This window comes from Hemibagrus wyckioides, linkage group LG06 (genome assembly GCF_019097595.1).
Source record: "Hemibagrus wyckioides isolate EC202008001 linkage group LG06, SWU_Hwy_1.0, whole genome shotgun sequence".
Taxonomy (NCBI): Eukaryota; Metazoa; Chordata; class Actinopteri; order Siluriformes; family Bagridae; genus Hemibagrus; species Hemibagrus wyckioides.
Genome location: NC_080715.1, coordinates 45605023 through 45616315, shown reverse-complemented (window position 1 = coordinate 45616315; position 11293 = coordinate 45605023). Strand labels below are relative to the sequence as shown.

Genomic DNA, 11293 nt, shown 5'->3' with positions numbered 1-11293 from the left:
GTGTTCAGAGCAGTGTCACCTGCCATAGTGTCACCTGTCATAGTGTTCAGGGCAGAGTCACCTGCCATAGTGTCACCTGTCATAGTGTTCAGAGCAGTGTCACCTGTCACAGTGTCACCTGTCATAGTGTTCAGAGCAGTGTCACCTGTCATAGTGTTCAGAGCAGTGTCACCTGTCACAGTGTCACCTGTCATAGTGTTCAGAGCAGTGTCACCTGTCATAGTGTCACCTGTCATAGTGTCACCTGTCATAGTGTTCAGAGCAGTGTCACCTGTCACAGTGTCACCTGTCATAGTGTCACCTGTCATAGTGTTCAGAGCAGTGTCACCTGTCATAGTGTCACCTGTCATAGTGTTCAGGGCAGAGTCACCTGTCATAGTGTCACCTGTCATAGTGTTCAGAGCAGTGTCACCTGTCACAGTGTCACCTGTCATAGTGTTCAGAGCAGTGTCACCTGTCATAGTGTTCAGAGCAGTGTCACCTGTCACAGTGTCACCTGTCATAGTGTTCAGAGCAGTGTCACCTGTCATAGTGTCACCTGTCATAGTGTTCAGAGCAGTGTCACCTGTCACAGTGTCACCTGTCATAGTGTTCAGAGCAGTGTCACCTGTCATAGTGTCACCTGTCATAGTGTTCAGAGCAGAGTCACCTGTCACAGTGTCACCTGTCATAGTGTTCAGGGCAGAGTCACCTGTCACAGTGTCACCTGTCATAGTGTTCAGAGCAGTGTCACCTGTCACAGTGTCACCTGTCATAGTGTTCAGAGCAGTGTCACCTGTCACAGTGTCACCTGTCATAGTGTTCAGAGCAGTGTCACCTGTCATAGTGTTCAGAGCAGTGTCACCTGTCACAGTGTCACCTGTCATAGTGTTCAGAGCAGTGTCACCTGTCATAGTGTCACCTGTCATAGTGTTCAGAGCAATGTCACCTGTCATAGTGTTCAGAGCACTGTCACCTGTCATAGTGTCACCTGTCATAGTGTTCAGGGCAGAGTCACCTGTCATAGTGTCACCTGTCATAGTGTTCAGGGCAGAGTCACCTGTCACAGTGTCACCTGTCATAGTGTTCAGAGCAGTGTCACCTGTCACAGTGTCACTTGTCATAGTGTTCAGAGCACTGTCACCTGTCATAGTGTTCAGAGCAGTGTCACCTGTCACAGTGTCACCTGTCATAGTGTTCAGAGCAGTGTCACCTGTCACAGTGTCACCTGTCATAGTGTTCAGAGCAGTGTCACCTGTCATAGTGTTCAGAGCAGAGTCACCTGTCATAGTGTTCAGACCAGTGTCACCTGTCATAGTGTCACCTGTCATAGTGTTCAGAGCAGAGTCACCTGTCATAGTGTTCAGAGCAGAGTCACCTGTCATAGTGTTCAGAGCAGTGTCACCTGTCATAGTGTCACCTGTCATAGTGTTCAGAGCAGTGTCACCTGTCATAGTGTTCAGAGCAGAGTCACCTGTCATAGTGTTCAGAGCAGTGTCACCTGTCATAGTGTTCAGAGCAGTGTCACCTGTCATAGTGTTCAGAGCAGTGTCACCTGTCACAGTGTCACCTGTCATAGTGTTCAGAGCAGTGTCACCTGTCATAGTGTTCAGAGCAGTGTCACCTGTCATAGTGTCACCTGTCATAGTGTTCAGAGCAGTGTCACCTGTCATAGTGTCACCTGTCATAGTGTTCAGAGCAGTGTCACCTGTCATAGTGTTCAGAGCACTGTCACCTGTCATAGTGTCACCTGTCATAGTGTTCAGGGCAGAGTCACCTGTCATAGTGTCACCTGTCATAGTGTTCAGGGCAGAGTCACCTGTCACAGTGTCACCTGTCACAGTGTCACCTGTCATAGTGTCACCTGTCATAGTGTTCAGAGCAGTGTCACCTGTCATAGTGTCACCTGTCATAGTGTTCAGGGCAGAGTCACCTGTCATAGTGTCACCTGTCATAGTGTTCAGAGCAGTGTCACCTGTCACAGTGTCACCTGTCATAGTGTTCAGAGCAGTGTCACCTGTCATAGTGTCACCTGTCATAGTGTTCAGGGCAGAGTCACCTGTCATAGTGTCACCTGTCATAGTGTTCAGAGCAGTGTCACCTGTCACAGTGTCACTTGTCATAGTGTTCAGAGCAGTGTCACCTGTCACAGTGTCACCTGTCATAGTGTTCAGAGCAGTGTCACCTGTCATAGTGTTCAGAGCAGTGTCACCTGTCACAGTGTCACCTGTCATAGTGTTCAGAGCAGTGTCACCTGTCATAGTGTCACCTGTCATAGTGTTCAGAGCAGTGTCACCTGTCATAGTGTTCAGAGCACTGTCACCTGTCATAGTGTCACCTGTCATAGTGTTCAGGGCAGAGTCACCTGTCATAGTGTCACCTGTCATAGTGTTCAGGGCAGAGTCACCTGTCACAGTGTCACCTGTCATAGTGTTCAGAGCAGTGTCACCTGTCACAGTGTCACTTGTCATAGTGTTCAGAGCACTGTCACCTGTCATAGTGTTCAGAGCAGTGTCACCTGTCACAGTGTCACCTGTCATAGTGTTCAGAGCAGTGTCACCTGTCACAGTGTCACCTGTCACAGTGTTCAGAGCAGTGTCACCTGTCACAGTGTCACCTGTCATAGTGTTCAGAGCAGAGTCACCTGTCATAGTGTTCAGAGCAGTGTCACCTGTCATAGTGTCACCTGTCATAGTGTTCAGAGCAGAGTCACCTGTCATAGTGTTCAGAGCAGAGTCACCTGTCATAGTGTTCAGAGCAGTGTCACCTGTCATAGTGTCACCTGTCATAGTGTTCAGAGCAGTATCACCTGTCATAGTGTTCAGAGCAGAGTCACCTGTCATAGTGTTCAGAGCAGTGTCACCTGTCATAGTGTTCAGAGCAGTGTCACCTGTCATAGTGTTCAGAGCAGTGTCACCTGTCACAGTGTCACCTGTCATAGTGTTCAGAGCAGTGTCACCTGTCATAGTGTCACCTGTCATAGTGTTCAGAGCAGTGTCACCTGTCATAGTGTTCAGAGCACTGTCACCTGTCATAGTGTCACCTGTCATAGTGTTCAGGGCAGAGTCACCTGTCATAGTGTCACCTGTCATAGTGTTCAGGGCAGAGTCACCTGTCACAGTGTCACCTGTCACAGTGTCACCTGTCATAGTGTCACCTGTCATAGTGTTCAGAGCAGTGTCACCTGTCATAGTGTCACCTGTCATAGTGTTCAGGGCAGAGTCACCTGTCATAGTGTCACCTGTCATAGTGTTCAGAGCAGTGTCACCTGTCACAGTGTCACTTGTCATAGTGTTCAGAGCAGTGTCACCTGTCACAGTGTCACCTGTCATAGTGTTCAGAGCAGTGTCACCTGTCATAGTGTTCAGAGCAGTGTCACCTGTCACAGTGTCACCTGTCATAGTGTTCAGAGCAGTGTCACCTGTCATAGTGTCACCTGTCATAGTGTTCAGAGCAGTGTCACCTGTCATAGTGTTCAGAGCACTGTCACCTGTCATAGTGTCACCTGTCATAGTGTTCAGGGCAGAGTCACCTGTCATAGTGTCACCTGTCATAGTGTTCAGGGCAGAGTCACCTGTCATAGTGTCACCTGTCACAGTGTCACCTGTCATAGTGTTCAGAGCAGTGTCACCTGTCATAGTGTCACCTGTCATAGTGTTCAGGGCAGAGTCACCTGTCATAGTGTCACCTGTCATAGTGTTCAGAGCAGTGTCACCTGTCACAGTGTCACCTGTCATAGTGTTCAGAGCAGTGTCACCTGTCATAGTGTTCAGAGCAGTGTCACCTGTCACAGTGTCACCTGTCATAGTGTTCAGAGCAGTGTCACCTGTCATAGTGTCACCTGTCATAGTGTTCAGAGCAGTGTCACCTGTCATAGTGTTCAGAGCAGTGTCACCTGTCACAGTGTCACCTGTCATAGTGTTCAGAGCAGTGTCACCTGTCATAGTGTCACCTGTCATAGTGTTCAGAGCAGTGTCACCTGTCATAGTGTTCAGAGCACTGTCACCTGTCATAGTGTCACCTGTCATAGTGTTCAGGGCAGAGTCACCTGTCATAGTGTCACCTGTCATAGTGTTCAGGGCAGAGTCACCTGTCACAGTGTCACCTGTCACAGTGTCACCTGTCATAGTGTCACCTGTCATAGTGTTCAGAGCAGTGTCACCTGTCATAGTGTCACCTGTCATAGTGTTCAGGGCAGAGTCACCTGTCATAGTGTCACCTGTCATAGTGTTCAGAGCAGTGTCACCTGTCACAGTGTCACCTGTCATAGTGTTCAGAGCAGTGTCACCTGTCATAGTGTCACCTGTCATAGTGTTCAGGGCAGAGTCACCTGTCATAGTGTCACCTGTCATAGTGTTCAGAGCAGTGTCACCTGTCACAGTGTCACTTGTCATAGTGTTCAGAGCAGTGTCACCTGTCACAGTGTCACCTGTCATAGTGTTCAGAGCAGTGTCACCTGTCATAGTGTTCAGAGCAGTGTCACCTGTCACAGTGTCACCTGTCATAGTGTTCAGAGCAGTGTCACCTGTCATAGTGTCACCTGTCATAGTGTTCAGAGCAGTGTCACCTGTCATAGTGTTCAGAGCACTGTCACCTGTCATAGTGTCACCTGTCATAGTGTTCAGGGCAGAGTCACCTGTCATAGTGTCACCTGTCATAGTGTTCAGGGCAGAGTCACCTGTCACAGTGTCACCTGTCACAGTGTCACCTGTCATAGTGTCACCTGTCATAGTGTTCAGAGCAGTGTCACCTGTCATAGTGTCACCTGTCATAGTGTTCAGGGCAGAGTCACCTGTCATAGTGTCACCTGTCATAGTGTTCAGGGCAGAGTCACCTGTCACAGTGTCACCTGTCACAGTGTCACCTGTCATAGTGTCACCTGTCATAGTGTTCAGAGCAGTGTCACCTGTCATAGTGTCACCTGTCATAGTGTTCAGGGCAGAATCACCTGTCATAGTGTCACCTGTCATAGTGTTCAGAGCAGTGTCACCTGTCACAGTGTCACCTGTCATAGTGTTCAGAGCAGTGTCACCTGTCATAGTGTTCAGAGCAGTGTCACCTGTCACAGTGTCACCTGTCATAGTGTTCAGAGCAGTGTCACCTGTCATAGTGTCACCTGTCATAGTGTTCAGAGCAGTGTCACCTGTCACAGTGTCACCTGTCATAGTGTTCAGAGCAGTGTCACCTGTCATAGTGTCACCTGTCATAGTGTTCAGAGCAGTGTCACCTGTCACAGTGTCACCTGTCATAGTGTTCAGGGCAGTGTCACCTGTCATAGTGTCACCTGTCATAGTGTTCAGAGCAGTGTCACCTGTCACAGTGTCACCTGTCATAGTGTTCAGAGCAGTGTCACCTGTCATAGTGTCACCTGTCATAGTGTTCAGAGCAGAGTCACCTGTCACAGTGTCACCTCTCACAGTGTAACCTGTCATAGTGTCACCTGTCATAGTGTTCAGAGCAGAGTCACCTGTCATAGTGTTCAGAGCAGTGTCACCTGTCACAGTGTCACCTGTCATAGTGTTCAGAGCAGTGTCACCTGTCATAGTGTTCAGAGCAGTGTCACCTGTCACAGTGTCACCTGTCATAGTGTTCAGAGCAGTGTCACCTGTCATAGTGTCACCTGTCATAGTGTTCAGAGCAGAGTCACCTGTCACAGTGTCACCTGTCACAGTGTCACCTGTCATAGTGTCACCTGTCATAGTGTTCAGAGCAGAGTCACCTGTCATAGTGTTCAGAGCAGTGTCACCTGTCACAGTGTCACCTGTCATAGTGTTCAGAGCAGTGTCACCTGTCATAGTGTTCAGAGCAGTGTCACCTGTCATAGTGTTCAGAGAAGAGTCACCTGTCACAGTGTCACCTGTCATAGTGTTCAGAGCAGTGTCACCTGTCATAGTGTTCAGAGCAGTGTCACCTGTATTGGGATTGTGAGCAGCTCCACCACTAAAATCACATCCTGGAAGTTTTGTAGAGAGTTTTGTGTCTCTGTTTTTTTCTGTTTGTTTTTATTGTAATAGTGAATGTTTTGTAATTGTGTACCTTGGGTTTGAGGAAGGTACTGTATAAATGAAAATATATAAATATATTATTATTATAATTATTTATTATTATAATTATTATTCATTATTATTATTATTATTATTATTATTATTATTATTATTATTATAACAATAATGCTCACTACAAACACACACAAACACACACACACTGTAAGGGTAAATCCAGAAATACCAGCTCCTGTCTTTTAATTGGTCAAAGTTACGTCACTCAAATAGACTCCTCCTTCTGTCTGAGCCGCTTGTGTGTGTGTGTGTGTGTGTGTGTGTGTAAGTAAGAGAGCGTGTGCACGAGAGAGAGAGAGAGAGAGAGATTGTCTGTGTATTTTTGTCATGTTGTATTATGCTCTCAGCTCATGATCAGATTATTAGACCTGATGTGTGCGCAAACTGGACTTTTCTAAGAATGAAGGAGCGAGCGCACGCACCTGTGTCCAGCGGGATGTGACTGCATACAACCATCACAGGTAACCTTCATTATTAGTAATATTAATAATAATATTAGGAATAATAATAATAATAGCACAGTTGAGCCTGGAAGTACTACATATCAGAATGAAAGGATTTATAACATGTTGTAAAGCGCTAATGAATGAATCACATCAATCTGTGAACATTAATACACGTGACGGAAAGTGTGATCAATTTCTAGACAGTTCCAGAGTGTGTGTTCCTAATGTTCTGGAGGAGATGTTCCCTGGTGGAGCTGTGGTAATGGTCAGGGTGGACAGCAGTGGTGTGTGTGACCTGAGGGAAGTGTTCAGCAGGGGTTACACTGCTTCAGGAGATCAGGGAGATAAAACCAGTCAGCACTTTCAATATAATGTGGTCTGGTCAGTGTAGCGTGAAGTGGACTGGACTGGACTGTTCTTGTTTCCTGGTGAAGACTCTGAAGCTCGGGTCTTTTTAATCCAGTTTCTGTGTTTAAAGGTTTGTTTCCTGCTTACAAACCCACACACACACACACAGAGGTGTGGAGAGACAGAAAGGTGGAAATGTGGAAAGGTGGAACAGTCTAACAACAACAACAACAAGTCTGATAACTCTTTAATATTTAATCTTTAATATTTAATATAAAGTTTTTGTCTTTTGAAGTTCTGGCCATAAAACATTTTTTTTAATGTGTGTGTGTGTGTGTATCACTAAGCCACAAAGCTCAAAGTTCAACCTCTGTGTGTGTGTGTGTGTGTGTGTTAGGCAGAGTAAGTGCATAGAGATATGCAGATTTTTGCATGACGTGTTAACATCAGGGATTTTATCAGCTGGGATTAAACACTGTTTATCTGCTCTCTGTCTCCTGCTAACACACACACACACACACACACACAGTCATCATGCTCTAATGATCTCTCCTGTGTTCAGCTTTAGGAATCATTTTTAAAATGCACTATATGTAATAGCGTTGTTGTTGTTAAGAAGTTTTTTGTCTCTTCCACAGTCCCCTCTTGGGTCCTGACATGGTTCTGTACTGTATGACCAAGTGTTGGTTGCCATGGTACCCAGAACCCTACAGGAAAGCTGTTTGCTATTGCTAACAATAGACTCACCCTGCCCCGCCCAAGTGCTGCCATCAGCCAATCAGACTCCATGGAAAACTCCTCCTCCTTGTCATGGTGGGAAAACAGCAGCTCGTTGGTGCTCAGAACTCTCTGGGTGACTCCCACTACTCAGGTAACAGAGCAGGGCGTGGTGGGGCAGGAAGTTGGTGGGCATGTCCTGAGCGTGCCACTGCAGGTGTTCTTTAGCGTGGTGATGGTGTGTGTGTTGTTGTTGGCACTGTGCGGTAACGCGGTGGTGTGTGTGATGGTTTACCGCCGCGCCGTCATGCGCTCCGCCATCAACTTCCTGTTAGCCAATCTCGCCTTTGCCGACATGGTGCTGGCGGTCACAGCCATGCCCTTCGACCTGGTCACCTTGGTGACGGCACAATGGCCGTTTAGCTCCACCCTCTGCCGGACATCGGCCATGTTCTTGTGGCTGTGCATGTCGGTGGGCGTGGCCATGCTGTTGGTGATCAGCATGGATCGTTTCCTGATCATCGTACGGAGAGAGGATCGCCTGACACCACACCGTGCCAAGATCCTCATCGCCGCCTCCTGGATCCTGGCTTTTTTCCTGGCTTTCCCACTGTTTCTGGGATACCCGTCGCTGCAGGTACCCCCAAGTGCACTCCAGTGCATACTCACCTACTCCCCTGACAGTGGTTACCATGGATACGTGGTGGTCCTGGCCCTGTTCACCTTCTTCATGCCATTCACCGTGATGGCATTCGCATTCGGCATGATCCTGAGCTCCATTAGACACAATGCGCTTCGGATCCGTTGCGACTCTGCTCTCTCCCTGTCTAAACCCCGCCCCCTCCACCTGAGCGTGGACGTTGGCTTTAAGACGCGAGCATTCTTCACCATCCTGCTGTTGTTTGTGTTAGCGCTCGCCTCGTTGGCACCCCTGGTGGTGTTCAGCCTGTGTGCGGTGTTCAGCAGTGCTGTGTATAGTGGGGCAGGGCTTTTCCAGGTCAGCGCCTGGCTGCTGATCCTCAGCTTCCTGCGCCCTGCCCTCAACCCACTCATCTACTACTGCCGTATCAGGAAGTTCCGCCTTGCCTGTGCCCGCTGGGTGCCCTCCCTCTGCAGACTCCGCCCACCTCTGACCAGCAGTGCCCAGCGCAGAATCCAGCCCAGTGCTGTGTACGCCTGCAGTGACCATCGCTCCAGCATCTGAAACACACACGCACACAATACACGCACACAAAATAAAAAAATAAGAGACCACTGCCCAATCTCCAGATGTGAACCCTATTGAAAACCTCTGGAATGTCATCAAGAGGAAGATGGATGGTCACAAACCATCAGGTAAAGCTGAGCTGTTTGCAGAAAGAGTGGTATAAAGTTCCCCAACAGCAGTGTGAGAAACTGGTGGAGATCATGGAGCCAGAACCCATGCAGATCGGGGTTATTCCACCAAATACTGATCTCTTAATGATATTTACACAAAACATTAACACAATCTGTTTACAAATGATTTACATTTTATTTTATTTGAGTTATTAAAGCTCTGCATGATCTTGGGTTATTTTGATGTGATGTCATTTCCTTTAAATATACACTCGAAACTTGAAACTGATTATTTTGCAGTAGTCTCTTATTTTTATCCAGAGCTGTACACACATACACACACACACACACACACACAATACACACATACAAAATACACACACAAACACACACAATACATGCATACATACACATACACACACACACACACAAACACACAATACACACATACAAAATACACACACAATACACACATACAAAATACACACACAAACACACACAATACACACATACAAAATACACACACAATACCTGCATACATACACATACACACACACACACACACACATACAAAATACACACACAAACACACACTAGAATGTACCTGTTTACACAGTATATATACACACACACACACACACAATAGAATCACACCTGAGACCACCTAGTCTTATGCGTACATTGGGCATGCACACACACACACACACAACACACACATACAAAATACCTAGGCCTGATCTGTGCACAAACACACACACCACCACCCTGCATGCCACACACATATAGACATCTGCCTAGACCACACAAATATATGTGTCTGCACATGCCTGATGCACACACATATAATCTACCACACCTAGTCACACAATACAAATACAATGCATACATCATCAATAGACACACCAATAATATTGTGAAAATACACACACAAACACACACCAATCTTCTGTCCCTACAATAACTGCCACACACAACACCACACCACTGGTCTGCAGTCTGAGATACATCACCTGAACCACCCCTAAATCACCTGCCTAGAATCACACCTAACACACCTGATCATTACAAAAATACAATACATGCACATACAATACACCTGGTAATACACACAGCCAGTACAAAATACACACACACACACACACACACAATATGCTGATGACACACACACACACACACACTGACACTTGTACATAATAATGTCATAATACAGACACACACACACACACATACAAAATACACACACAAACACACACACAGTGCCACGCATACATACAGAGATACATGCCTGAGCCACAATACACAGTGTATAGTGCAATACACATGCACACACACACAATACACCCTGATCTTACCCCTGTCCTAGAATCTTACACTAGGTCATGCCTGATAACATCAATATCAATACACGATTGCATGCCACCTGATGAATACACACACTAGACTATACACACAGTAGTACTAATACACACACACACACACACAATACAATGGCCACAATCTAAAATATACACACAAACACACACAATACCTGCATACATAATATTAGCCACAGCACACACACACAGGACACACACACAATACACACATACAAAATGCACACACACAATGCACACACAATATCTGCATACACACACAGATTACACACACAATGACACACACAAACACACACAATACATGCATATAATAATACACACACACACACACACATACAATAATACGTGCATGCAATGCACATATACACACAAACACACACAATACCTGTATCTACATACACATTATACAGAGCCACAATACACACATGCATAAAATACACACACACACACAATACAATACATGCTACAAAATACAGTCTTACCAAACACACAGTTCACCATGCATACAGAAATAGTTACATTGACACACACACACACAATACACACATAGCTAAAGAATACACACAAACACACACAATGGTTTTGTACATGCATACATTACACCTGGTCTACACATCTCATTAGCCACACAGACCACACCTAGTACACACCCATGGCTAAAATACTGCACACAAACACACACAGTCTACATGTGTCTGTCTACATTAGCCATACACACACACACACAACAACAAATAGGAAATATGCCTGAATACACACACAAACCATGCATTACGATAAAATGATCACACACAGCATAATACAATACACACATACAAAATACTGGTCACACAAACACACACAATACATGCATCTGCCAGCTACATACATTGAGATCTTACAATCATATCATACACCGGTCAATAACAATGCCTGTCTAAGTACAAATGGCACACACACCCCTAGTCTGCAGCCTATAGAGATCTTAATAACAATACACAATGCATAAATACCCATCCTACATTATTAGCTACACTGATCTGCTGTCCTAGAATACAACAACATAGCAAATAAT

The 11293-nt window shown here is 46.1% G+C and overlaps 1 protein-coding gene across 1 annotated transcript; it reads left to right on the top strand.

The window, feature by feature from the left end:
* The first annotated feature begins 6301 nt into the window (after positions 1-6301).
* gpr63 (G protein-coupled receptor 63) lies at positions 6302-9385 on the top strand. Its single transcript, XM_058392804.1, has 2 exons — positions 6302-6499; positions 7471-9385. The coding sequence occupies exon 2, from the start codon at positions 7620-7622 to the stop codon at positions 8751-8753; it is 1134 nt and encodes a 377-aa protein (XP_058248787.1). The 5' UTR covers positions 6302-6499; positions 7471-7619; the 3' UTR covers positions 8754-9385.
* Positions 9386-11293: the final 1908 nt, after the last annotated feature.